Source organism: Rhea americana, unplaced genomic scaffold (genome assembly GCF_003343005.1).
Source record: "Rhea americana isolate MKP2758 unplaced genomic scaffold, rheAme1 scaffold_139, whole genome shotgun sequence".
Lineage (NCBI taxonomy): Eukaryota > Metazoa > Chordata > Aves > Rheiformes > Rheidae > Rhea > Rhea americana.
Window position 1 is genome coordinate 373,678 of NW_028185472.1, and position 27,778 is coordinate 401,455.

A 27,778-nucleotide genomic window follows, 5' to 3' on the forward strand; every position below is an offset into this window, starting at 1 on the left:
AACAGGTTGGAAATCTGGCAAGTGAAATGGTGAGTGGTGTGTACCCTGTCTTCTGGTGCTCATGAGGCTGTAGTCAGAGAATAGCTTGAAATTCAGTTCCCCTTCAAGGAGGAGAGAAGTTCAAGTTATGGGGCTTTGAAATGCTGGGTTGGATGAGAAATTCTCTTCTCTGCAGAGCTGTGATCCTGCCTGCTGGCCCTTGAGAAAAGGAAAGCTCCTCGGCCTTTTCCCTCTTCCTCCTGTCCTGCGAGAGGTGCAAAGATGGCAAAATGCCGCTGTGTCACCACACAGGGAATGGTCCATGCTGCACTTGCAACCAAGGAGAGCCACCCATAAATTCGGTAGGTTGGGGCTGCTTTATAGGCCAAAACTAATTTCACCAATTTCCTACTACCTTACAGGCTATGGACAACCTTTGGCAGAAGGTATTTCACAGGAACTAAAACCTTAGTGCCAAGGGCCAAATCTTCACTGTGATAAGTGAGTYGTCACCCTGTTGCAATTGGGAGGGCTGCAGCAGCAGATGACCAGTATGTGGTCAGCCCAGCGCTGATCCAGTGAGCTCTGTTTGTGCCTTTGGAGCCGATGCAAAATTRAATGGACCTAGAGATGGGGGTGAGGGGAGGGGATGAAGGTCAATATAGTGGAATGAGGTGTGAGCTGGGACAGGCTGGAGAGGTTCATGTGCTCTTGATGTGCAAGAAGAGGTAGGGTAATGTTCAGGACACAGAAGTGCTTTGAGGCATGCAAATGTTAGTGTTACCTCTTSGCCGTTTGCGACACTGGTGTGTGTTTGTCAGCCTGACTGGTTTCAAATAGCAGCTCCATAGCCTGCCCTGAGCGAGCTGGCATTGATTTCCATTGCTCCAGCTGTGAGGAAAGTYATGGAGTGGGCAAACAGCACAAAACCAATTGGTTCGGGGGAGGAAAAAGGCCATCAAATCTTTGTTCCTCTAGTTCCTTCCTCGAATCTTCTGTGCCTTAAGGCACAGCCAATGCAGGGGGGAGAAAAACACCCCAGTGCTGGCCTGGGGATGCGAGAAGGCTGTGGTCTGGCAGTGTATAAACAGTCTGCTGCTGGAAACGTGRTACCTACCATGGTCTCCGTAGTGCCCTTAAAGCAGGAAACTTGGCTCCTCTCCTCCTTGCTACCCATTACAGAAACTAAACCAWTTTCTAAGCCAACTGTAGTTGTAARTGTCATCTAAGCAGGCGAGWGTGACTGAAATGCCTCACCACCTGCATCTCCTGTGCTACRTGGGAAGGAAGTGTTGTCTTAGGGTTTGCCCTCCCRCTACTGCCTGGGCTTAGCCTCATCTTCTGTGCCCTCTTCTATGCTGTCCCTGTGCTGCTTGGGATGGTCATGAGCCCTGTTCGCATCCATCCCATCACTGCTGACTGCTGTCACTTAGTCAGCTTGGCTGGAGTGCTTATCTGTTCGACACAYTTATATGGTGCCTGTCACCCRTCTTGGCCATGCTAGGCTGTCAGGCTGAGGCAGTGGGGTGAAGGAGACTGGAAACATCTCCCTGACAGGCTCGGAAAAACCTCTGCCCAGCAGCAAAAGCTATTGTAGGAACAGCCTGTAATTTTTTTGCCTTGACACAAGTAAGGCTTGGTAGAGCTGYACCTTTAAAAGACCTCCAGGGCTGGACCACAGCAGGCTCCTGASTGTGCTCTTGCCAGGAGCACAGGCATCGGGAACTGATGGCGTGGTGCTGCCAAGGGAAATGTTTGCATGAGCACGGGGTGACAGAGTCCTGACTTGGGAYGCTCTGTGCGGCGGGGGGTATCTCSGCCTCATGCCYGCTCCGTGCCTTGGAAGCTGTTTGTGGATGTGCAACGCCTGGCATGCTCTCACTGTCTGCCGGCATCCCTTGGAGCAGCGAGCAGTGCTGTTTCCCGGAGGGTGGCGTATCCCGTGCTGAATTTTTGCAGCAGTGGAAGACGTTCGCAATATTGACACTTAATGCCTAATTATAATTGCTTAACAGCCCATTAAGATGATTGGTGGGGGGAAGCTTGTGCTTCTGTCTTGTCTGGCTGCTGACTCAGAGGCTGGGCCGGCGCTGGAGAGAGCCAAGCTGCTGGTAATTAAACCGATGGGGTGGCACTGATGTAAACAGCAGCTCTGGTGTGTTTGTAGCAGCTCTGGTGTCTGGATTTAAATGTCACCTCACTTYGCATTTGTACTCCCTCTGTGATACCATGAGCCATCTCTGAGCCAACAGGGAGAAGTTGGCTACTCCTACGGGTGCTTCTGTCACCTCAGGATGCCCCTTGTCACTGGGGAGCTGCGAGGAGGGCTGAGCTGGCTGGCTGGAAAGCCTGAAAACACCAAAAGCTTTTGGGGTCGCACTCAGCTCAGTAGCCTGTGGTGCTCTGGGAGGCCAAGTTATGGGACAGAGGTRAGTGGTCCGTATCAAATCTTGTCTTGTTTCTGCAGTGGGATCAGARCGGGCTGACATGGTGCAATATGTGGGATCACAGTGCGGGTCCAGACCCCGTGGCCAGCACAGGAATCTAATTGAGCTGGTCTGAGGGCTCTCTGGGGAGCTTGAGAGCCTCTTGGTTTGCTCTTTTAGACTGGGTGCAGAGAGACAACCACCCTGCCGCAGGGTGCCTGTGGATTCCAGGCTGAAGTGAGTGCTGAAAAGCAGAAGGAATAGGCACCAGGGCTTGGTGCCTTGTGGCCAGAGGGATGCTGCAGTTTGTATTGCAGGAGAAACCAGGAGCTTTAGGAGCTCACTAAAGGTAAACCAGGGTCCAAGGCCTGGGGACCAAAGCAGCTGTCCTGGCTAGAGAGAGAGTTGTCCAATGGTGTCCATATTCCCTCCTGCTCAGCCTCTTGCTGRTCTCTTCTGCCTTTGCAGCACTGGGATTAACAGACTCAGGACAGCAGGGTGTGCTTTGGGGTGCTGCTCCTTTGCCTCATCCTTGCCGCCTGCTTGGGGATGTGCCTTGCAATGTGGGACGTGGTGAGGTGATCAGCAAGTGATTGAGAACAGGTGCGAACATGGTGAGGCTTAGCTGAGGCAGCAGGGATTGCTGGACTTATGGGAGCTGCTGGGCATGAGGGCCTGTCAGTGGGTCCGGAGGCAGCCTGGTGCCATGCTGAGATGGAYGCTTGTTCATACTATCTCCCCAAAAGGATGTCCTCCCACTCCTGGGGACATCCTAATGCTGCGTTGTTTCCCTGGAGCAGGCTGCAATGGGTTTTGGCCTGTATCTGCATGGGGACTAATTTGCTGCTGGCTGACAAGCTTATGTGTCTGCTTGACAAGTGGAAACTSTGGAAAGATGAGATTGAATTCCTGATGGCGGTAAATCACTGTAGCCGTGTTGCTTTTAGAGCTAAGGGTCTGGCCTCTTTCGTTACCATTAAGCACTTGCTACACAGACCTCAGTCATTTCTGCTGAGCTGCCACCAGGCTAGGAAGCCACCTGGTAGAGCAGCATGTTTTTTCTTGCGCTGTTGCAGTGCTGGGAAGGTGTCTCTGGCTGCCCTCTTTTTCTTCTCCCCCCCCACCCCCCCCCAAACCTGTGGCAGATCCTCCAAAGAGTCCTTCTTGGGCTGCCTGCTYGCCTTTCGCATCCTGCACTGTCCAGCCACCTGTTCTGGCAGGAGCCACTGTCCTCGGCCCTTCGTTGCAACGATGATGGCAACRTTAGGCCACGTAATAACATGGGTGCCCATGTCTCTCTTGGGGCTTGGCATTCCTGTTGAACACTACGGTGTCCTAGTTCTGCATGGTACCAAGAGCTAGTCCCTGGTCCCTCTTTTTTTTCCAGCATGATGTTTCCCTCAAGATCAGGGTGCTTTTTTCTTTTTGTTGTTGTTGTTGACATGCTGCAAGACTTCTTTTAGGGTCTGAGTTGTATTTTTTTCCCCCTCTGGGGAGGAAAAGGATGATGAAATTGTTTGTCRGGGAGAGAATTTTGTCATGGAAGTCTTGCAGCATTTGCAGAGATGCAGACGGACTCGGGCTAGCTGGACCTTCTCTGGAGAGGCATTACAGAGCTGAGAGCACGTTGTTCCTGTCCCTTCCCACTTCCCATTGGATATGGAGAATGCTAAGTGTCACAGAGGTTTGGAGGTCCAAATCCAGACTTTGGGGCAGCTAGAGTTCATCTGCACTTAGAAGATGAACCTCAAAATCTCAAAGAGGAAGATTGCCTGGGAGGGCTCAACTTTTTTTGGCCCCTGGCACCCCTTGTGGGCATATGTCACTACCTTGCTTTCTTCAGGGGAAATGCCTCGTAAGAGAGCAGAGGGACAAACCAAAACACTATGAGGGTTAAGATGGCCAAAGCCAGCCCTCTCCAAGGTTTCAGGCATGCTGAGTACCCTGTGACCGAGGTTATGCCCTTTCTGAGGTCTTCCAGGCAATCTCCCATGCTTGTCTGATGGCCCAAAGATGTCCTGCAGTGGCTGACAGTAGTGCTCAGTGAAGCACAGACAGGGGTTGGATGGAGAGATAGCAAACAAGAATTCTTCCAGACCGTCATATTTTCCAGCCTCTGAAGGACTCTCCTTCTGTGTCTTTGCCTGATCTTACATGTTGGAGTTAGCTGTTCTGGCAGGCTCCTTCTGCAAGCCAGAAACTGAGAGCAAGCCCACGTTACTGCGAGGTGCATTCGGAGCCGAAGTTACCCTTYGGGGTGGACAACCTGGGACGGGTGCTCATCCTGCATGCTGTTGTGTGGGTTGTGGTGCTAGCTGGTGCTGGCAATAGCATCTGTTTATGGGGAGCATCAACCTGACTGTAGAGACCCAGGTTAAGGTATAGGTCTGAACACGCTGATATGGTTTCCTTCTGGCACCTCGTTCCAGCCCTGTCCTTGGACACGTCAGGGATAAGCAGTGGACAGGCTATTCTTGGTTTGGCTGGAAGCAGATCTGGCTTCTGATTCCTGCTGCATGGAAGATGTCGAAGAAAGCTAGAAGAGCCAGATGGTAGCCTCCGGGGGGATTTCTCATCAGGAGCACAGCGCTAAATCTGTCCATCTCTGTTTTCACCACTCTGGTCATGGTGCGCTCCCATGAGCAGCAGCAGTAAAGCCTTCTCTGCTGGCCCTGTGCTGAGCAAACCCAGCRTTTCTGGGCTTGTGTCTGAGGGGATACGAGAGCTTTACCCTGGCTTGTGTTTTCTGTAGCATGGAGGCAATTTTGGGGAGACCACTGAGGTCTCCCTTGATATGTCCAAAAGAAGCTGGAGGCCCAGGGAAGGAAAAAAAAAAAAAAAAGGCTGCCATCCATTCATTGCTCTTTCCTTCTTCAGCCTTTCTGGTGTGGGTGCTGGTGAGGATGCTGGCAAGCCAAAGCACTGGCACAGGTTGCCCAGAGAGCTTGTGGAGTCTCCTTCTCTGGAGATATTCAAAACCTGCCTGGATGCGATCCTGYCTAATATGCCCTAGGTAACCGTGCTTGAGCAGGGAGATTGGACTAGGTGATTTCCCAGGTTCCTTCCAACCTTACCCATTTTGTGAAGACTTGGACAATGCCAGCTTACATCCTGTGGACACCTTTTTCCAAGCGAGCTGTGTGGCTGGAGCAGAAGAGCCATTATAGGTGGATATAAGCAGGGATATTTCAGCCTTGGCTGCTGCCGATTAAGCCATCAGGTGCCTCTGCTGCTGGATGCATGGAGGTGCAGCAAAGACTTTCTGGTCCAAAGTGTGGGTGGTGCTGGCTTTTTYGAGGCTGGGCAAAACAAGGCTCCATGCGGAAGCAAGGATTTGCAGCCAGACATGTTGCAGGCAAATGCTTGCAATTGCACTGTGGGGCTTTTKGGGAGCTTTTGCTTGGCTGTCTCATGCCCCTGAGGTCTTTTCATGTCTGGGCTTCCCTAGCAGCCCACGTCCCCCAGCGTGYGTAGCAGTGGCCTCAGCAAAGGGGTGACATGGGAGGCAGAGGTTGGCCAAGGTCTTGAGCCTTTGCAGGAGAAATAGGGCCAAACCCCATTTGGGGATTTGGAAACCAAATCACAGCTCCCAGGAGGCCCTGCAGTGGCATTCCCAAACTGCAGTTTAAATATGCCTTGTTTTCAGCACAAGATTGTAGGGGCTCAGGTTCTGGCTTGATGTTTTGCCTTAATACTGTTGTTTTCCAGTCCTGTCCTGTCTGAGCCAGCTCACCTGGATCTTTACCTCATGCCAGTCAGCATGACCTTGCTGGGGCTGAAGGCATGCTGGGGGCTCTGCCTGAGCCATGCAGCCCCGGAGGGCCTCTAAAAGCGCAGGAGCCTGGGTTAGCTCTGTTAGAAATCATTGTGTGCTTTTCTACCCAAGAGCAAGTCCTCTCCAGGCTCCTCATAACTGGCTTCATTTGCATCTCATGGGTGTCTGACCCTGAGCCCCTGCAATCCTCTGCAGAGGGAGCCCAGCCACCGGCTTAACCTGTTGGCTGCTGGTGAAGCTGTGATGGGGCAGGCAKGTGCTGCCAGGAGGGGACGAGCGTTGGCAGTGCAAAGAAGGACCCATCCAAGGCACGGCAGGCTGAGGGGGATTGGGGGTGCCATGGAGGGCTGTGTTTTGGGGTGTTGTGGCTCCTGGTGATGTATGAATTGCTCCTCACATCTCCTCTGGAGGAAAGGCTTGGCAGGTAAGTAGCTATAAATGTAGAGATCACATGGCAGCTCCTGCCTGGCTGGTGCACTTGGAAACTTGGGGCTGGGGCGCCTTCTTGGTGCCTTTCAGAGCCTCTTCTGGGGAGGGGAGAGAAGAGGGGATGCTTCTCACGAGCCAGCCAYGTTTAAAGCAGCACTTTGTACGAGTCTTTTATTCTGCCTGCTGCCTTGGGCCTCACTGCGGCTCCTTGCATCTCCTTTTCATGTGTTCGGATGCATTACTGGCTTTGTCTCTCCTCGCACTTTGCAGTGCCCTTGTGGAGTGGGCTTGTGGGCCGGGAGCTGAACAGTGCCTTCGGCTGTCCTTTTGTCCTCACTTTTGCGCTCTGCTGGGACCTGCTTTTGGCTCCCTCCAGTTTGGAGGTGAGGCCCGCGGGCTCTTCCTTAATTGCTTCTCTGCATTGCCTGGGCTGTCGCTAGGGATGCTGGAGGAGGTGTGTTAGAAAAGCTCAGTGGCACTGTGAGAAGCACCAGGGTGGAGGAGGGAGATGGATTGTGTGAGCCCTGCTGGGCTGAGGGCTTGCCAGGAGAGATGGAAAGAGTTTCATCACTGGCTTTTCCTCCTTGCCTCGGGTAACTGGGTCCCCCTTGCTAAATTGTAGTTTGCAGACCAGATCTGCTGACACAGTGGACCGGTCCTGCAGCACATGCTGTGCTTGCTGTGCTGTCCCCTGCAAGAGTTTCCCCAGAGGCATTTGCTAACGAGTGTAATCTTACAGCCTCTTATAGGCCGTTGGTTGCTGTTGGACTGCACCACATTATTGTGCTAACTATATTGTTAATGGAGTTTATTACTTGTCTCTCTCATGCTTGCCTGCCCTTGGTGGTGATGACTGGCCAGCTGAAGGCTAGGAGCCGCATGGGTCCTCAGATTTCCCCTGTGGAGCTGGGCTCCTCTGACTGCTGACTGCCATCTCTTCCCAGGATTTTCTCTCGTGGTGCCTACAACCATCTTGTATGCAGTCGCCTGGAGGCAGAGGCCAACATGCAAACACTAGGGAAGGAGGGTGTCATGGTCTGGTGGGAAGAGGTGTCTGAAATCCATGTTATGCTAAGCCCTGCTTGTGCTACCCTCATTATGGAGAATCCAGGACTGCAGATGTGGGTCCCTCTGCTGCTTCCCAGCTGCGTGGAGCCCCAGCACCTCCTGCTGTGCCTTYGGGAGAGGAGGACAGAGCAGGAATGGGCTGGTTGTGATCCCCTGGAAGATCCCAGGTGAGCTGGCAGGCAGGGGAGAGGAGCAGGCATCTTTGGGCCCTGGTGGGGAGGGAGAGCCGACACCCCAGGCACTGTAGCTGCCCCTTGTCAGCCCTCTCCACCAAGGTAAAGGGGTGAGCTGGACTGTTTGTGCTCCTGTGTTGAGTAGCAAAAATGGATTTGTTTCAAGTTCTGTGCAAAGTCTCTCAGTGAGAATCTTCATGTTGAGCTACTGGAGCTTGTTAGAGCTGTGCATCTGGCTGGAGGGCCACAGTGCYGGTGGGGGAAGCAGCTTTGCTTGTCCCAGCCCCAGTCCTTTTGCAGATGCTCCTCTGAGCTTCCCACATACGTACCAAGAGTGAAACACCCACGAGGATCTGGAGGAGGCAGACAAGGCAGCTTGGCTTGCTGGGCTGTGTCTGGATTTATCCCTGGGCGGCTAGGCTCCGGATGCATGGTGGGCGAGCTTGCAGCAAGCTACCATGGCCTGGAAATTCATTAAAAACAATTAGGAGAAGAGGGAGAAAGCGTAATGGAGGGACATCTCTAAACAAATTGGAAGGTCTGGCAAGAGTCCAGGAGCTGCAGGAGGAATTCCAGTTCCGAAATTCGGCTGAAGAAAGGGCCTGTGTTTGGAGTGAGCGCGTTGCGTGCTGTCAGCGGAGCAGAAGGGGAAGAGAAAGGCAGCGCGGAGGCAGGAATTTACTTCTTGAAAGGACCTCTGTGCGCTGCGGCTGCAGGCTCCCAGAGGAGGGGCCACGGGGAGACAGACAGTAAGAAAGGTTTTGTATGGCCGTGATAACAGAAAGCCAGGGGCCCTGCTCATCTCCTGCTGCCCACCAGGCTAGGGAGCAGGTACAAAAGCAGGACATACCACCAGTTGTCCCGTCTCCTCCATGCCCGTGGAGTACTGGGACACCTTTTTGTATGTGTTTGTGTCAAGCAGTGGGCATCTGCTCTGGCGAGAGCTGCTTTGATGCTTGTTGCTGTATTTTGGCAGGGTTGSTTGTGTTTGTTACAAAGCATTCACCTCCTTGGAACAACGCGTGTGTGCCCTGGAGGGACCCCCGTGTACCTTCCTGTCTGTCCATCTCCAGCTGCGTGMCCCGTCTCAAGGCACGACCCATCCCGTGGGGGATCCTGGGCTGTGCAACGAGGGTGGATTTTGGTCGTTTGCACTTGTGGTGACTAGTCTCATCGCATGATGTGCTCCCAGCCCTAGCACAGCTGCTGGCTTGTTTGCCACAGGCCCGCTGTGACCTGGCGACAGTTCACGTAATAGTGTGTGCAGCTTCTGCCCTCTCCTTGTGCAGGCACTGCTGGAAGGCATCAGCCCCACTTTTGCGCTCTCTGGAAAAAGATCTTTGTGCATCCCTGTTGAGTATTACCCTGGGGAAAAAAGTGCCCCAAGGAAGCAGATCTCTGGCTCATGCTCCAAGCCCCTTTCCGAAAGGAATGGCTGCAGGGAGCGAATGGGAGCAGGGATGCTGATGGCCTTAAAGGCCAGCCTGGCTGGGCAGTGGCATGGACCGCTCTACCACAACTGTTTTACGATCTAGGAGGTCAGTGGTGTAAGGCATGGGAGTGAATTAGTGCCCACTAGTKTGCCTGCACTCAATTCTTTCACTGCTGAGAGCCTGGTGGAGGTGAGCAGAGTGAAGCCTTGGGCTAGGTGGAGGGATTGATGCTAGGCAGCAATCGTCTGTCAGCCAAAGTGGATGTGGATCTGGGGACCTTGCTGGGAGTCAGGACAGTTTGGGCTTTTTTCAGCAGTCCAGTGATGCTCCACGTTGCCATCTTACCAGCACACTTTCCCTGGGGGCTGCATTTGTTGGAGGCACCTTGTGCATGGTGGAGGGGTGCAGCTAATACAGCTTCCCCAGAGAAGAGGAAGCTGTGGATTGGCACAAGGTGAGCCAAAGGTGCCAGGGAGCCCAGCACGGGCCTGAGATGGCACGTGACCGTGGGAGGACTGAGCAGAATCCCGTAGTGGATTTGGCTGGTTCTGCCCAAAATTTAATATTTGAGGAGGAGATGCAATGGAGGAACTCCAACTTGCCTCATCTAGGGTGTTTGTGGAGGTACAGACAACCCCTGATGAGCTCTCGTTGCTGGCTTGTGGGATGCTATCAGGAAGRATGTGCTAGTTTTTTCCATACCCACCTCCTAGGGTCTCTTCTCCTGTATTTGACTTTGCTTTAAGCAATATTTCTCTCTCCTGCTTGTAGAGGAGATCTTGTTGTAACCAGTGGAAACTCCCAGTGCCAGGAGGCCGGACTGGAAAACCTCAAGGCTGTTATGCTCTCCTGGAGCCTGACTTCTCCATGCTCAGGGTGAGCAGCAAAAGAGAGATTTTTTTTTTTTAATTTTTTCTTTGCTCTTCCCTGATAGCTGTTCCCTACTCTCCTCCTTTTCTCATATTTTCCTGATTTGCTCCTCTCTCTGGAGTGGGCAAGGTTCAGACTGAAGGGACTGTGTCTTTGGGGAACATTTATCTTTCCCTGTGGCAAACTGATGTTCATTGCCAGTTGGTATTAGCTGCTGTTTCTTTCCTCTCTTTGAGGGGGGCATTTTTTTTCCAGTTCCCACACATAGCAGCCAGACTTATCAGCATTTGTTTTTTTTTTTGTTTTTTTTTTTGTTTTTGGCTAATAGTGTCCTTGACTTTCATATCCAATATTTGAATTGCAGAAGAATAAACACTGTCGCAGAAGCCTGGAAGACTTTTTCTACGGCTTTGCTGGCGCTTTTCCTCCTCCCAGGATGCTGTCACCTCTCTAAGTGAGCAGTTGCCTCCCTGCAGCTGCCATCCCTGCAGAGAAAGAGGGTTTTGCTGAAGGTGTGCAGGTTTCATTCGCTTGGTGTCACTGCCTCCATATTACTTAAATGCCACCACTCTGTGGGTTTTTAATGTAGATGCAAAATGGTGCAATTAACCCTGCCCTAATGGGTTTGTGGCAGCTGCCCTGTGACCGACTCCGGTTTTGGCTGAGGACGCAGGGAAGCAGCAGGGACGGGGGCTGGCCTGAGTGCTTGGCCAGCACATCTCTTGCTGCAGCGTCCCAGGAGAGGAGTATCCTGGGGGATACGAGCACTTGCCTTCCCCCGGGAGACCTGGGTGGGAGCTAAATGCCATGATCCAAGATGAGGCGGCTGCTGCAAAAAATGGGAGGTGAGGGTAAAAACCAGGGCTGCTGCTTTCGTTTGAAACTCATAAACGTGTTCTCTCCTCCCTTGCTTCAGTTTCAACTCTTGCCTTCCTCTGTTTTATTCATTTGTGTGGAGTTTTTTGTTTGTTTTTTGTATTTTTTTTTCCCTGGCAAGGAGGATGGAGAAGAAAAGAGGGGGAGGATGGATAGTAAAGTGGTGGGGCAGGGGATTTCTAGCATTAAAAAAAAAACAATATTGCAGTGTCTTCTCCTGAAAAATATACTCACATCCTTCGGCTGTGGAAGGCAACCATGCTCGATGGGAGCTGGAGTGGGGAACRTCCACCTCTGCCTGAAGATCCCCAGACAAGGGAGGTTGGGAAGATGGTGCCTTAATGGAAAGCTGTACAGGGAAACAAGTTGGTGGGTGGGAAAGCTGAAGCAGGGGCACACACTTGATCCCCTTCCTGAGAGGATTTGCTCGCACTAGAGAAAGCTCCCAAATCCAAGGGCAGGATGATGTGATGGGAGCTGCGAGTGACAGGTGGCCCTGGGGGAGGCTGTAGTTGCCTGGTGTAAGCCTTGTGGGGCCAGGGGAGCCACTGGGGATACCTGATTCTTTTTTTTTTTTTTTGGGGGGGGGGGGGGAAGATTTCAGGCCACATCTCTTGCTGCAGCATCCCAGCTGTTTTGCAGAAATGAACACTTATTGCAGAACCTTGCAGATGGGACGGGAGCATGGGATGCCCTGCTCTGTGTTGGAGTGAGTGGCAGCTGAGCCTCTCTACTGCCTGCCCTCTGCCATCCTTCGAGCTCCTGGCATGAACACCGGGGAGGGAGACGGGTGAGCAGGTGGCTGGGCAAGGTGGGGAGCTGCCAGAGGCGAGCGGCGGCTGCCAGGCCTGAAGGATGGCCACGAGCAGAATAAGGGGGCTTTAGAGCTTCGTTTCCTGTGTCTGCGGCTGCTGCTGTGGGATCTGTGCCGCCATCTCCTCGGAGACGTGGGGCCGTGCCACCCTGGCATACTAATGGCATCTGGGCCATGGGGAGGCATGGGGTGCCCCGAGCCGGGGTCCAAAGCCGGACTTCCCTTTACACTAGTGATCGTTGGTTTGAAACGTGGAGCTGCTGTGTCTGAATGCAGAAGTAACCTCGTCTCCTTGCTCTGCTAAACCCAGGCAGTGCTGCTGRTCACCAGGGAGCTGTGTTTTTTGCCTCCTCCATCCCCCACATTTTTTTTCCCCCTTCCATGTTTGCCTGAAAGGTTTGGAGGCGCCTGACTCTTGCAGTGAAGGGAAAGGGGTTTGCCCTGCTAAGCAGCATTAATAAATGTTTCTTATCTGCACTGTTATTTTGGGGAGGTAGCTTATTTTTAGTGCTGCGAAGGGAGGATATTTTAAAATAAACCTTCCCTTCTCAGCAGCCGAGGAAGATCAGGGTAAGCTGCAGCAGGGTGGCTGTAGGTTRGGAATAATTATCCCAGCGCACAGTAATGAAGTTGTCTGGGACTTGTTAGCAATACGTTGGCAAGCGGTACCTGAAGCCTCGTACGAGCCAGGCCATTGCACGTCTCTCTGCTGCCCAAGCCTAGTTCCAAGGGAGGCAAAGGGGGGGATTTGCAGGATGCAGCCGGCCTGGAGCTACCCCTAAAAAYGTGCGTCTGAGCTTATATTGGCAATTGTTGGGCCCCTCCCTGACTGGGATTTGAGCAGACCAGCGTTGCTTGGGCAGAGCCTAGAGATGGGGCAGGTCGGGAGGGGTAAGGTTTGCACTCATCCCATACACGGGCAGGTGTTGGTGGCCTTGGTTTGGTCAGGGCAGAGCGCTCTGCTCTGTCTCCGAGGCAGCCTGGGGAGCCAAGCTTGTGTGGGAGCTCGTGCCATCCCTGACGTAAGGGCCGTGAGCCAGGCGGCAGGAGGTGTAATTAAATCTGACCTTGATGAGCCACTGCAAGCTGCTTAGTACCAATGTGATGGAGGGTGTCTTGGGCAGAGCCTGCTCTGGCCCCCCCTCATGTCCTTCCCCACTAAGAGCGACTGCAAGGGCGGTGCTTTCCTTTCCACATGCCAGGACGAGAAGATGCCTGAGCCCTGATGCGCTTCTGCTAAGCACCCGCTGGGGAGCGGGACGTGGTCTCACTTGTTTCTCTCTTCATGTCCTCAGATGGTGAGAGGCTGGGAGAGGTGACAGATCCTGGCAGGCGACTGCCCGCAGCCCCGGCATCAGCACGGCAGAGGAAAGCTGAAGACTCCAGCGAGAGCCGTGAGGAGGAGCAGGTGGTAATCAGAGAGTCGGAGAGTGATCGAGGTGGGAGGGGACTTGTGGAGGTCTCTGCTCGCACTCCCCCCTCTCAACACAGGGCCAGCAAGAGTGGGTTGCTCCAAGCCTTGTCTGGCTGAATTTCCATTAGATCTAAGGATGGACAACCTCTTGGTTAAGTGTTTGACACCTGTTAGATTGCTGTAGAGAGCAGCAGGATCCTGCTTTGCTGAACAAACCCAGCCTTTCCTATGCCCTGTGTTCCAGTCTCTGACCATCTTGGTAGCCTCCACTTGACTTGCTCCTTTTTGTCAGCATCTTTCTTGAGCTGATGARTCCCAAGCTGGACCCAGTATCCCCGATTTGGACTTGCCAGATCCGTACAGAGGGCAATAACCTCTTCCCTTGCCTGCTGCCTGCACTCCTGATGATGCAGCCCAGGCGGAGGTTGACTTCTTTGCCTCAAGGGCACCCCACTGTCTCCTGCTCAGCCTCTCACCGGGCCACCGAGTCCTTGTCAGCAGTGCTGCTCTCCAGCCCCCTGGGTGCAGCGAATGGTGCTGCAGAGGGTTAGTCTGTCACTGGCACCGGGCTGGCACTGCACTTCTCAGAGCTGGGAGCAGGCTTGGCTGCCCTGGCTGATAGGTGACTGCAGCCATTGTGGACCAATGGATACCTTGGTCAAGATCTCAAGTCCTTCACACGTCTCCCTTCGAGTGCCTGCTCTCATCCTGTCCCAAGAGGCACTGGGGCCAAGTGGGACAGAACAACYGACTCCTCGTCACAGCATACTGGGGCAAGAGCAGAACCAGCCATCCAGTTACCAATCCCTCTTTCTACTGTCTCTCTGCCCTCCTCTTGCTGTGGGGGATCCCCCCCCCTGCGTTTCTTGTCCCTGGATGATATCCTTTTCATGCTGTTTTTTTTGCTACTGCTGTTACTCAGCCTCCCTCCTGCTTTCCTTTTGCCTCTTGCCTGCGTTGTCCCCAGATAGGCAGCCCTGCGGTCCCTCTGGCAGGCAGCCTGATCCTGTTGCAGGGGATGCTTCCTGGAGAGGGGCAAGCAAGTCAAACTGGTCTAAAACCAGGGGGTGCTGAGAAAGGGAGGAGAGGAGCTGCTATTTGCTCTGTTAGTGCAGGAGAAGGGTTGATACATGGGATGCTTGGAGAGGGAATGCTGCCACATCCTTTTCTCTGCTCTGATTTTTTCCCTGCTGCTCACAAGGGGCTGGTACAGAGGGGGGAAAAGGAGGACATCAAACATGCACTCTAGTCCCAAGCTCTCTCTTCATGCCAGCACAACCATGCTGTAGGAGAGATCACTGTCCCATTCGTGGCACAAAAACTATCCTTGTCCCTTGCAGAAGCCACATAGTATCCCTTGCCCTGTCCCTGATAGCAAGTTGCTGCCAAATTACAAGTGTCCTTGCTAACATGTTGCCCTCTGGGTCAGCATTTCTCAGCAGCTGCTTTCCCCAGGCCATGGTACTTTGAGTACATGATCCATCCAGGAGCCTGGAGAAAGCACGAGTGCGTGCTCATTGAATCCCTGCAGCCTCTTGCACTATGTCTGGACGGCTCTTGGTGCCCAGCTTTTCATAGCTCACTCTGCAGAGGCCCTGCTCAGTGACTGTGGCACCTAGTTGAGATTATGGCATTGCTAGGTCTTTGATTAAAAGCCCTGTCTGTCCGCACCTTCAGCAAATCACTGCCCAAGGGACAGAGATTGGTCCCCTGCAGTCTCAGCGGGAAACCTGCATTTCCAGAGCATGGGCTTGTACTGAGAGCTAGCTTCTGGCTCGGCAGCAATTAAGCAGTGAGAAATAAAGACATGGAAGAGGCTGACTGCATCTGGCCTGCTGGCAGGGGGCAATCGAGAGCCCTTGCTGGAGGTGGAGGGGAAGAGGACTCCTGCTCTGATCTCTCCTTGTCCTCAAAAAGACTCTCTACAAAGGAGGAAAATGAGGATGCTAGTCAATGCTCATGCGGCTGCAAAGCAGATCCAYGGATGCTTTTCCTCAGCTCCCAAGCAAGCTCCCTGTTTCTACTAGCACCACTCTGCATGAGTGAGATGAYCATCTCGCTCCTGGCACTGAGGCTGCTGTTGTCCCTGCAGCGTGTTGCTGTCCAAGTGGGCCTTTCCCAACATCCACTCTTCCCAGGCCATGGTCCTGTGAGCACATGATCTGTTTAGGACCCCCAAAAAAGCATGAGCATGTTTTTGTGTCCATGCTGGAAGAAGCTGGAGGGGGAAGTCAGAAAAGGCATACCCCAGTGCCACCAGCTCTTGGAGTGCTCAGATACTGGTACCRTATCTCAAGATCTCAAGGCCACTCTGTAATTACAGCTCGGCTTTTTCAGGTCGAAGAAGGAATCCTTCCTTCGAGCAATTGCAGTGCAATTACACCACCTCCCTAATAATGTCTTYCAAGGGTATTGTTCCCCTCCTCTGGGACTTTAATGAGTTGGTTTAGGCAAAGTTTGCTAATTATTTCCTTAGTGCTATGYATCCTAATGGGCCTTGCTTTGTTTATGCTGCTTTTTTCCTTCCTTGGCAAAGTGGCCATGTGGAGCAAAAAGGGCTCATCCTGCATGGCTCATGGTGTCTGATTTCTCCTTGCCACCCTTCGCCCACTCGACAAGGCGGCCAAAGGTGAATGCTCGCCTAGTCCCACTAAATTACCAGCCGCAAGCAATCGGATTAACCTAATCCCCTTACAGGGAAGAGGGGGAGTGGAGAGGCGTCCTGCCYTCAGGCTGTCTTCCTCCCTCAGCCTGCATCTGCCGAGCAGCTTAACCTGATAGTGGCGGGAATGTGCCTTGCTTTGAGTCACTGCTTTTCCGATTTCTCTGTTGYCTTGTTCCCTTGTAGCTTGGGGAATGAGGAGTTTCATAAGTTAGAGGTTTTGAAACCTGGTTTGGTGTCACCTRGGTGTCTCCCTCTCCTACCTTTTTCCTTCCACCTCCTCCCCCCTCCCCCCGCCCCGGTAGAGTCTCTGGTTTATGATAGTTGGGTTGAGTTTGCGTTCCGACTCTTCACTAATTTGGATTTCTCTCGCCAGTTGACAGAAAACTTGTAGGAATTGGATGTTCTTGAGATATTTGTCCATCAGTCATTTCCAGATAAAACCTATTGGCAAGTGCACAAGTTGGTGGCCAGCAGCYGTAAGAGATTGCATTATCGCCTGAGCTTCCGTTCTTTGGGAAACTGAGCCCAAATTTTCTGAAGTCTATGGGAAAAGAGAACCATTTCAGCTGAACAGAAAGCATTCTGTTTTGGAGAAGGAGCACTTTTCAGCAGAGGAAGGGAAACAAGTTTGGCTGGAACATTTTGAAACTCTGCCGCCTGGGATGCTTTGCCAATATTTTTCTACTCCTGCCTCRTGCCAGGGTGCCCTGTTTTTCCTCACAGGTAGCCCTGTTAGCTTTTACCTTGGTTCACAAAGGCYTTCCCACCTCCCCTTGCAGTGCTGGAGGTGAGAAGTATAGCACCTTGCACTGCGGGACCCTCATATAGGCCCTGGGAGATGCTATGGGGCTCTGGGAGAGCATGGAGAGCACAAGGAGATAACCACCAAAGGCAGCACGTGCTAGTAGGTCTTGTGCTGGCTGCAATGGCATCCTGTTTAGTCCCCATTTTTAGATCTAGAGAAGCCTCCTGCAGGCACATCTGCTTGGCAGATCCCTTAAGGCTCCAGATCCCTCTTTGAATTCATCTCGGGGCAAGATTTCTCCCCCAGGCTGCTGAGCCATTAGAAATGCAACCTGWGGTGGCAGGGAGACCTGGGCAAAGCAGGCAAACAGCTCCCTGGCCTCATGGGTTAAAGCAGAGTGGTGGCCTTCACTCACCATCTGGAGAAGGAGTGGGTTGTGCTGTGTGCCAGTCCTGATGCACTGGCCCCATCCCTCTGTTTCTCACTTCCTTTCCTGCTTCCTTGGCAGAGCGACGGGCAGGACTCGGACGGCTGGTTTTCCAGAGGCCGGTGGTCTGACCGAGCCTCCAGGCACCCCAAACTCAACCTGACCAAGCAGGCATTGCCCTGGAATGAGCAGGTGGGCAAGGGAGGGGGCCGGTGGTGTGGGGAGGAGTGGCCACAGGGAGCAGCAAGGGGTTGGAGGTTGTGATGATGGTCCTGGAAGGAAGGCAGGCTGGTTGAGGAAGGGAATCCACTAACCCTTTGAGCCACTCTGATCTATCCCAGTGCCATCACCTGGGAAGCCCCCATCTCTCAGCCCAGGCTGTGCTGTTGATGGGAGCAAGTCAGTGGGAACGTTCTTTGCATTTTTGGTCTGCTGGCTGAGCCCAGGCAGGCAGGTGAGAGRTGCAGTACTTCAGTGCTGGTGCTGAGTGACATGGGAGCACCCCCTGGGCCCCCTAAGCCAGCTGCCAGGGCTGGTGGGCTGACTGTGCTGACYGGGCATGAGCAAGAAGAGATATCAATAACATGGCTGTATGTTAACAAGAGTAGGGGACTTTCACTCAGCAGTGTCAGCCCTCCTCAGGCAGCCCATAAATGAGGCAGCTGGGCTGCTTGCCAGGGGTGGTTCATGATGKTGGAGACCTGCCTTGTGATCCTCTGGGGCTGAGCCGGTGTCTGTAGGAGAGCTGATGGTAGGGAGAGAAGGGCTGGCATGGGGGAGGCCCTCTCCTGAGGCAGTGGGGCCGCGAGGCTTTTTGGTTTCAGCTTTTCTCCCTCTGAAGGCCAGGACTGGTTTTGTATCTGACAATCTTTGGAGTAAACCTCTGTGCTGAAAACCAAACTGTGTTTTGCATCTGCTGCCTACTGGGTTTCCCATCCAGAATGTGGGGCAGGAGCTAAAAGCTGGTTTTCCTCACTGTATCCCATTTCCCAACCTCCTTCTGGCTTAAAACACTGCTTGGGTAGCTGCCAGGCTGCAGCTTCTCTGAGTCAACCAGGAGGTCCTGGCAAACCCAGTGCTGTCAGACTCTTTCCCTGCTCGTAGGGCTTTTGCTTACATGTTTTGGCCTGCCCTGAAGCTGTCTTTGGGAGCTGAGAGGGGACATGAGGGGAGCCCATCTCCATCCCTCGCTGCCATGTTCTTGTCCTGCAGTACAAAGGGAAGGCAAACCTGCACGTCTTTGAAGACTGGTGTGGAGGAGCAGTGAGACACCTGAGGAAGAACCTCCATTTTCCGCTCTTTCCCCACGTGAGTCCAGCACCACATGGTGGTAGATTGGAGGGAGGGCATGTTCATCTTTCTCCCTGGGAGCTGCTCCATCTCTCCTGGCCATGAGCTCGATGCCTACTTGAGACCTTTCTGTGTGGGCTTTCAAATTTGTTTCAGGACAGGTAATTCTAATCGGAGCTAGCCAGGCTCCCAAGTGGGACAGGAGGGGAGTACTGGGTGGTGATGGGACCCCTGCGTCCCTTCTCGCACCAGGAGCACAGGACCACAGAAACACGAGATGGAGGTGGGCTGGGTRATGTTGCTGCTAGGCATTAGCCTGGGTGGGTACTGTTCCCACTTTCACATCCCATCCCCACCTCCCCAGACCCGCACCACCGTGAAAAAGCTGGCCGTGTCACCCAAGTGGAAGAACTACGGGCTACGGATTTTTGGCTACATCCACCCCTTCAAGGATGGTGAGTGACTGAGCTCTGCCTTATCAAAGGCTGCCTCCTTCCCCCTTCTTGGGCCATGTAAGGGCAAAAAGAGTATTGGGGAAGTGGAGAGCCCCTTGCAGTACCTAATACTCTGGCTCTGAGGTGGGAAGGTCTTTCTGGAGCAAATACCATTTTCCTTGGATGATTTGAATAGAGAAGAAGCCCCAGCCCTATCCAGGACAGAGCCCAGGCTTGGGGCAACCTGTTGCGTCTGTCCATCCATTCCCGCTGTTTTTCCAGATTACAAGGAGAAACAGTCTCCTTCAGACACCTAGACCAGGCCAAGAGGTATGCTTTATTCCTGCATGATGATGATCTCCTTTGCTCTCTCCCTAGGGGACTTCCARTTTTCTGTGGCATCTGATGATAATTCAGAGTTCTGGCTCAGCTCTGATGAGAGTCCATCCAACTCCCGGCTGGCTGCATTTGTGGGCAAGGTAGGTGTCTCTGCTCCTCTATTCTTCTGTGCCCACCGTGTTTCCCTATGCCAGGGATGCTCAAGCTGCCGCAAAGGGATCTCTTTGTGCTCTGCTTTTCACATGCTAATAACAGCGGGTGGTGAGTGGAGGGAAGGCTGTGTTCTCCTGGATGCCAGGATGGCTTGTGGGAATCCCTCGCTCTCAGTTACAGGTGTCTCCAACCTATGAACCCTCCTTAGGCACCAGAAAATCTGAGTCCCTCTGCTGCAGCACCTCTGAGCGTACAGGGATCCTGTGTGACTTTTCCAGAAGCAGCTTTCCTGCTTCTTTGCTCCCCTGGGAAGTGTCGGGCCATTTCAGCGTCTCCAGGCCCCCACTTCTGCCCCTGGGCCAGCCTTGAWTGGGTTGTGACAATCGTCTTCTCCTTGATAGTGTCCTAATTGTAGCTATTGAAGACCAGCATGTGCCCCAGGATAGGAGATTTAATATTGTCTCCTGGATTTTCTCAGCATTAACTCCCAGAGTTGGAAATCCTGTGATCTGTATTCATAGTGYACCCATGCACTTTTGGGATCTTGCTGTTCCTGGCCCGTGTCCCTCCGGTGCACTCTCACATGCTCATTTTTCCTTCCTGCAGCTGGGCACCGAGTGGACAGCCCCGGGAGAGTTTACCAAATTCAGCTCCCAAGTCTCCAAGCCTCTCCAGTAAGTGTGTCCCCTTTGCCACTGCCAGCCGCTGGGGCCAACACCAGGATGTCTCCCCACCAAACGAAGGGATGCAGTAACTGCTGGGMATAACAGGCCCCAGAGGCCACTTCAGCCCTTCTTGCTGTGTAAGAGCAGCCAGTCCCAGCTGCAGCAATGCCCACAGATGGATCTGGGGCCTGTGTCCCACATTCCCTTGCATCTCACTGGCCTTGGAGCAGTGCTGCAGCAGGTCCTGGTCACCGGTTGAGCTGCCAGAGGAGCCACCACTTGTGGGGTGCCGTGAACCTGTTCCCATGTGACATGGTCCCTCACCACAGGAACAGTGCAGGAGGGAAACTCCTGCCTGAGAGGAAGGTGTTTGAGAGTTGCCGGGTCTATGTCGACCCTGACTTGTTCTTCCTCTCTGCTGCCCCGGGAACCTGCTCAGCACTGCCAGCACCTCAATCCTGCTCTTGCAAATGTATATCATTTCTTTCTCACTCACAGTCTCCCTCCTTCACTGCAACAGGAAGTTTTAGCTGTGCGTGGGCAAGGCAGTGACAGCTTCAAGAGGTGGCTCCTCTGGTGCCAAGGGCCAGCAGTCTCTCTGTCGCTCAAGCTGCAGTAGCAGTTGGTTCAGCACTATTTTCTAACCAACCTCTTCCTGTCTTCTTCAGTCTCATGTCCTCCAGACGCTACTACTTCGAGCTGCTCCACAAACAAGATGACCGAGGTTCAGACCATGTGGAAGTTGGTGTGAGTAAATGCCTACCATGCTCATTTCAGTCTAATTTTGTCATGCTTTCTAAGCCAATGCCAGGGCCTTTCCTGATGTGCATTAAAATGTTTTATCTTGGAGTCCAGCCAGCAACTCAGTCTGCAGAGTGGATGAGCAAGCATTGCTCAGATGGAGGCTCTTCTCTCCCTGGGCTCCATCAGCAAAGTTCCTGCCTGGGGTACCTGGTATGGGTTGCTTTTCTCCCTGCTCCTCTGATTCTTTCATGCTGATGGCCTTCCAGGAGCTTAAGTCTCTGTCATGCCTTCTTTGTACTCCTACCTTGCTGATGCACCTCCTGTAACAGATGCTAATGGAATGTCCCTTAGAGGGGTCCTGCTCCAGGCTTCAGTGGTGGATTGGACACAAGGCTCTGCTGGGTCAGTCCTATCCCCTCTCTTTTCCCCTTGTTGGTTGTGCACCTCCACAGAAGAGAGGAGGGCTGGCAGAGAAGGAAAGGTCCCCTGCAGTTTCCTTCACAGCTTCTCAGAGGAGCCCAGAGCTGTAGGGCAGACAGACAGGTCCCAGCCAGGACACTGTCTGTGTGTCACCCTCGTCCCTGAACTGTCATCTTACCTCCTCCAAGCCAGCTTGTGTTGCAGATTCCAGCACTGGGAGAGGCGGGCAAGAGGTGGAGTGGCTCCCTTTTTTCTTCTTCCACCTTTGAAATACCAGGAGTGTCAAATCTGAACTTGTCTGTCTTGGCTGCACAGCCCTGGCAAGGCCTGGAGCGTATGTCTTGGGAGTTCAGGCTTTCTTCGGGAGGGGAAGATGTTGGCTCTTTAGCAAAGGCTTCCTTTATCCGAAACAGTCATTAATCACTGGAGTCAAACTTGTGCCAACAAAGCATCAGAGAGGCAGACAACACCCCTTCCTCGCCTTTCTCCTCCCCATCGCTCAACTTCGCCCTCCAAGGGCTCCATCTCAGAGCATCCAACACAGATTAAAATCTAAATTTCTAATGTGGAAAAACAAACAGATGGGGGAGATGTTTTTTGCTGGAGGGAGGGAAGCCTTTCAGATGTTCTTAAAGAAACATAAAGAAACACAAAAACAAACCAAAAAGGAAAAAGAAGGACCCTAATGCATCTTTGCCTCWGGGTATTTAAGGACTTGTCTGGACAAAGGATTACATCCATCTCAAGGCATATTTTTAAAATGTCTGGAGTCAAATCAGTGCAGACAGCTATGAAGACCCCCTTAAGTCAATGCAAACTTGTTTATACAGTGGCTGAAGAAAGACATGGGAAGAAGGTGCCCTAGGGCTCAGTGAAAACAGGCTTTGGACGGGGTTCCTGGCCACTGATRGTACTGAGATGTCGTCCTTGTCAGGAAAAGACTCACAGCTTTCCCACCTCTTCTGATCAGCTGTTTTAGCAGAGCTGACCAGATATGCTGGCATCCAATCTGCCTCGCGCAGTGTTGTCCCTGCATGGAGCATGCTATGCCTGGGAACCTCAGCAGAGCTCAGGCAGCTTCGTGCAATGGACATCCAGCTGGAGAAGGGATTTTCTAGCTGGGATCATCTTGTACTTCTTTTCCCTCTTTGGTCAAAAATTTCTTGTYGCCTAAAGACTCAGAACATTATAAATCCTTTCAGCAGAACTGTGGTTCTCTCGCTATAGCTCCTGCAACACAGAGGGCGAAATCTTGTCACAAATGGTAGAGGAGCCTACGAGGAAGGGCGTCCTGCTGGACCTTGTCCTTACCAACAGAGAGGGACTGGTTAGAGGTGTGAAGGTTRGGGGCAGCCTTGGCTGCGGTGACCATGAGATGGTGGAGTTCAGGATCCTGCAGGAAAGAAATAAGGCAACAAGCAGGATTGCAGCCCTGGACTTTAGGAGAGCGGAYTTTGGGCTCTTCAGAGACCTACTTGGAGGAATCTCATGGGTTAAGGCCCTAGAAGGAAGGGGAGTCCGGGAGAGCTGGCTAGTATTTGAACATCACTTCCTCCAAGCTCAAGAGCGGTGCATCCCAAGTAGAAAGAAGTGCAGCAAAGGAGGCAGGAGACCTGCATGGGTGAGCAAGGAGCTCCTGGTAAAACTCCAGCAGAAGAGGAAAGTGCACAGAATGTGGARGAGGGGACAGGCTACTTGGGAGAATTGTAGGAATGCAGTCAGAGTATGTAGAGATGCAGCGAGGAAGGCTAAGGCCCAGCTGGAGTTGAGTCTGGCAGGGGATGTCAAGGACAACAAGAAGGGCTTCTTCAAATACATCATCAAGAGGAGGACTAGGGAAAATGCCACTCCTACCTTCAAAAAATGCAAGGAGGAGGACCCAGGCAACTACAGGGCGGTCAGCCMGCCTCACCTCCATCCCTGGAAAGATGATGGAACAGCTCATTCTGGATGTCATCTCCAGACATATGGAGGAAAAGAAGGTGATCAGGAGTAGCCAGCATGGATTCACCAAGGAGAAATGCTGCTTAACCAATCTGGTAGCCTTCTATGATGGCATGACTGTCCGGGTAGATGAGGGGAGAGCAGTGGATGTTGTCCACCTTGACTTCAGCAAGGCTTTTGACACTGTCTCCTATAACATCCTCCTAGGCAAGCTCAGGAAGTGTGGGTTAGACAAATGGACAGTGAGGTGGATTGAGAGCTGGCTGAAAGGCAGAGCTCAGAGGGTTGTCATCAGTGGCGTGGAGTCTAGTTGGAGGCTAGCCACTCCACTGTGGCTAGTGGARTCCCCCAGGCCTCAGTAYTGGGCCCCATCCTGTTCAACTAATTCATCAGTGACCTGGATKAGGGCACAGAGTGCCTCCTCAGCAAGTTTGCTGATGATACCAAGCTGGGAGGAGTGGCTGAAACACCTGAGGGCTGTGTTGCCATTCAGAGACCTGGACAGGCTGGAGAGCTGGGCAGAGAAGAACCTCCTGAGGTTCAACAACGGCAAGTGCAGGGTCCTGCACCTAGGGAGGAATAACCCCATGCACCAGTACAGGCTGGGGGCTGACCTTCTGGAGAGGAGCTCTGCAGAGAAGGACCTGGGAGTGMTGGTGGATGACAAGTTGACCATGAGGCAGCAAGGTGCCCTTGTGGCCARRAAGGCCAATGGTCTCCTGGGGTGCATTAGGAAGAGTGTTGCCAGCAGGTCAAGGGAGGTGATCCTGCCCCTCTACTCAGCCCTGGGAAAGCCTCATCTGGATTCCTGTGTCCCATACTGGGCTCCCCAGCACAAGAGAGACATGGAGGTACTGGAGAGAGTCCAGCGTAGGGCTACGAAGATGATCAGAGGGCTGGAGCACCTGCCCTRTGAGGAACGGCTGYGAGAGCTGGGCCTGTTTAGCCTGGAGAAGAGAAGACTGAGGGGGATTTTTTCAATGTGYACAAGTACCTGAAAGGAGGGTGTCAAAGGGTTGGKGACAAACTCTTTTCAGTTRCCCCGTGTGACAGGACAAGAGGCAATGGGCAGAAATTGAACCACAGGAAGTTCCACCTGAACGTGATGGGAAATTTCTTCATTGTGGGAGTGACAGAGCACTGGAACAGGTTGCCCGGAGAGGTTGTGGAGTCTCCTTCTCTGGAGATCTTCAAAGCCTGCCTGGATGTAACCCTGTCTAACATGCTCTAGTTGACCCTGCTGAGCAGGGGGGTTGGACTAGATGATCTCCRGAGGTCTCTTCCAACCTTACTGATTCTATGATTAGCCCTACAAAGAAGCTATAAAGAGGCTTCTTTCAGCCTTTCTGCCAAATGCAGAGGAGCCAGGAAGGGCTCCTTCTCCTCTGCCKCCCCCTTCCAACTGCAAAGGTAACAAGCCCATGTGCTAATCCCGAATCGCTCTGCTTTATGACAAYAGATTGGATGGGGTCATATCAGCCCTGTCATTCCTGCAGTCGGGCTGGGAACGTGTATGGTCTAGGGATAAGTTACTGTGAGCTGAGGGTGGAGGAGGACCTGGCCTAGGGTGCCTGGGGGCAGGCAGCTGGATCCTGAACCCCTGCCACCCCAGTACTGATTTTCTCTCTCTTTCTYCCTCTCTCTCATCTAGTGGCGAGTTTTCCTCCCCAGCTTGAAGTTTGAAGTTATCGACTCCTCCTACATTTCTCTTTACACTGGTAAGGGCCACCAGTCTGCCTCTGCTTGCTTGACCACAGAGGCCCGTGTGCACACCTTTGCATGTGGCCGTGGTAGGCAGGCCACTGTGCTTTGCTCTCAGAGGTGCTGTACATGTCAGTGCAGCCAGGCAGCTCATGGGGCAGAGACAGTACCAGAGCCTGGGAAGGAAACCAAACCCCTGGGGAAAAATGRGCCGATCTCAGCATCTGGAACTAGCCAGTGTTTCTGCTGTGCGTCAGGAATGAGGCAGCAGGCTGCAGTGGGTAGGGGTGATGCTGGCRGTGCGCTGTGACCTTCCCAGGACTGGTATGCGGAGGCAATGCATGGAAATGCAGCTCGCTCCAGCCTCCTCCCTGCTAATGAGACTATGGAGCTGCTCCTCAACAAGCTCCTTGGCTCYTTGCCCCAGCCCTGAGTTATGAGGAGCTGTCATATAAGTGGGGATGAATGGTGCGGGGTTTAATTAAATCTATAGATCTTCTGCTTCCTGCCCCTTTCCTGGCCCGACAGCAAGAAAACGTTTGATAGATGAATGCTGCCCCSATGCTCAATACGCTTGAGAATTGGTCATTAAACATGCCCTGCAAGGTGTCAATGAGGCAGCTGGGGATATGCAACATGCAGGGATCAATGGGCAGAAGAGGGATGGAGGCTGATGTGCAAGGTCTGAGGTATTGATGCAGGTGCCTGAGAGATGAATGAGGCACAGATACATTTCCCTCTGTCTGCTCTCCATCAGTGCCATCTTTTTCCTGCTTCCCAGCTCGCTTGGATGCCAGCAGCATCCTGGGGAGAAGTGAAGTTTGTGGGAAGCCTGTCTCCAGGACATGGAGGTGATTGCCTCTGAGCTGGGTGTCCCCCTTCTCCCCATGCTCCAGCATCCGGGAATTCTCTGCTGCTGTTCTGCACAAGCAGAAGCATTTTGGACTTAGGAAGTGGTCCCACTCCAACCAGGACCTGCTTGTTTCCCTACAGCTCTGCATCACTCAGGGCTGTGAAACCTTCCTGGAAAGGGAGCAGGTGCTGCTGGATGCTTGGGGCAGACAACTTTGAGCAAGGTCAAGCTGACCAAAGCAAGGTGACCTCCCTGCTGTTGTTTCAGCCTTGCTGGGAAGTGGAGGTGCAGGGAGCCCTGCCTCAGTTAGGCTGTTAACAAGGAGAGCACTCTGGGTGYTGGTTATTAAGGGAGGACAAGATGCTACCCCACTCCTTGAATAGAACGGGAGGAAACAAGCTCTTGTATTTACCTGCACCTCTTAAGAGGAAGAATATTCAAAGCTTAAYGGATGAGTCCTTGGGAGGTAAAGTTTCCAAATGTTTCCACCCTTTGTGTGAACAATGCTGTAATCAGAGCTGGGGCTGCCCAGCTGAGATCAGTTGTATCCTTTCTGTGTCACTGTCATTAGTTGATGGCAGTAATTACTAGGTTGATTAGTCACAGCATCTTCAAGCATGTGAGAGGGCTGACAGAACTGGATTTGTCCTTGTGCGGTCTCACCAGCTCTGCTTATGCTCCTGAGAGCTGGGGTGTGACAGCCATGAGACAGGCCAGGACTGCCCCTTCCCCATCTTGAAGGTGTGAAGAGGTTTGGAAGTGCTGCATTGGAGGATGCTCCAAGTTTGCCAGGGCAGCTAGGATGCCTTCCCTGGGCTGACTTGGCCCAGGGCTTGGATGCTGCCAGCGAAAGCCCTGGCTCCAGGATGAGCCTCTGTGTACTTTGGGCAATGGGGGCACAGCAGGATGTGGGACTCATGCCGTTGGATGGGCATTGGGCCATGTGATGCTCTGGCAGGAGGCAGGTGAAGGTGATAGCACCCTGAGACAGGAGCCCCATGGGTTCAACCCCTGTCCTCACGTCCCACAGACGAATCATCCCTGAAGATGAACCACGTGGAGCACATCCCGCAGTCCCTGGCCAGCCACAGTGGTAGCTACCTCTGGGAGGCACAGCAAGATGAGCATGGGGCTGACATGCTGAAGTCTGATCCCAGGGACACTTTCTTTCTCAGTAAGTGGGGCTGGAACATCCTCAGGCTGAGATTGGGCCCCTGTACTACTCCATGGCTCTCTGGGGGAGGAAAAAGGCAGGACATGGCTGATACAGTGTCCCTCCTACCCTCTGTCCATTGCTGGGTTAAACAAACTAGTTGTGCTGGCCTAACCCACAGTGCAGGGACAGCTGAGGGATGCTGTGGACAAGCTTCTCTCTAGGTTGGCCATGGAGGCAATTTGGGATGGTTTGAGCTATAAAATCAAACTCAAGTGGGGCTATCGGTTTGGAGGTCTGCGTGCAGGGTTGGGGCTGAGCCATGGCTGCCTCTCCTTAGCCCCGGCGATAGAGGCTTCCCGAGTGGAAAATGTGCTGGTGCCCTGTGCCTACAGCCCCACCTACGTGGTGAAAGACTTCCCCATCGCCCGCTACCAGGGCCTGCAATTTGTAAGTGTCCCCTCGCGATGCCCAGGGGGGAAACGGGGTTGCACTTCCCCCTAAGATGCATCTCACCCCACCACTGCCGCCCTGTACCGCCTGCCTTTGCCATCGCCTACCATTTCCCCAGGGCTCTGCTCCCCTGATTTTGCAGGACCTGATTTTGCAGAAGTGTTAACACCTAGGGGAAGATGTCCCTCACTGGAGGGTCGGGCTGAATTTCCCCACCTTGACCCAAAGGGATGCATGTCAAAAGCTCCCTCAGTGTGTCTCTGATACTGGGATGGACCTAGCCAGTGTCGGACAGAGGGGCTGGGGGACCTTGCTTTTGGGGGGCTGTACTGGTGGCCTCAGCCCTGCTTTTCCTTGGAGTGAGCCTGGCTGCTCAGTGCTGCCGCTCTGTGCTCGGGTGACTGGTGTTGTGGTCGCCTGGCACCTAGGTCTACCTCTCGTTCGTGTACCCCAATGACTTCACTCGCCTCACTCACATGGAGACGGAGAACAAGTGCTTCTACCGGGAGTCTCCCCTCTACCTGGAGAAGTAAGT

At 53.1% G+C, this 27,778-nt stretch overlaps 1 protein-coding gene across 1 annotated transcript in view; it reads left to right on the forward strand.

The window, feature by feature from the left end:
* Positions 1-286: 286 nt before the first annotated feature.
* B4GALNT4 (beta-1,4-N-acetyl-galactosaminyltransferase 4) overlaps positions 287-27,778 on the forward strand; it is a 33,749-nt gene continuing 6,257 nt past the window's right edge. The window contains exons 1-12 of the mRNA XM_085298424.1: positions 287-341; positions 13,139-13,251; positions 17,176-17,286; positions 18,307-18,402; positions 18,749-18,839; positions 19,197-19,297; positions 19,917-19,984; positions 20,644-20,722; positions 24,735-24,801; positions 26,668-26,811; positions 27,131-27,240; positions 27,672-27,772. Coding sequence (XP_085154550.1) covers positions 302-341; positions 13,139-13,251; positions 17,176-17,286; positions 18,307-18,402; positions 18,749-18,839; positions 19,197-19,297; positions 19,917-19,984; positions 20,644-20,722; positions 24,735-24,801; positions 26,668-26,811; positions 27,131-27,240; positions 27,672-27,772 — 1,121 coding nt within the window. The 5' untranslated portion in view covers positions 287-301. The remainder of the gene's footprint in view (positions 342-13,138; positions 13,252-17,175; positions 17,287-18,306; positions 18,403-18,748; positions 18,840-19,196; positions 19,298-19,916; positions 19,985-20,643; positions 20,723-24,734; positions 24,802-26,667; positions 26,812-27,130; positions 27,241-27,671; positions 27,773-27,778) is intronic.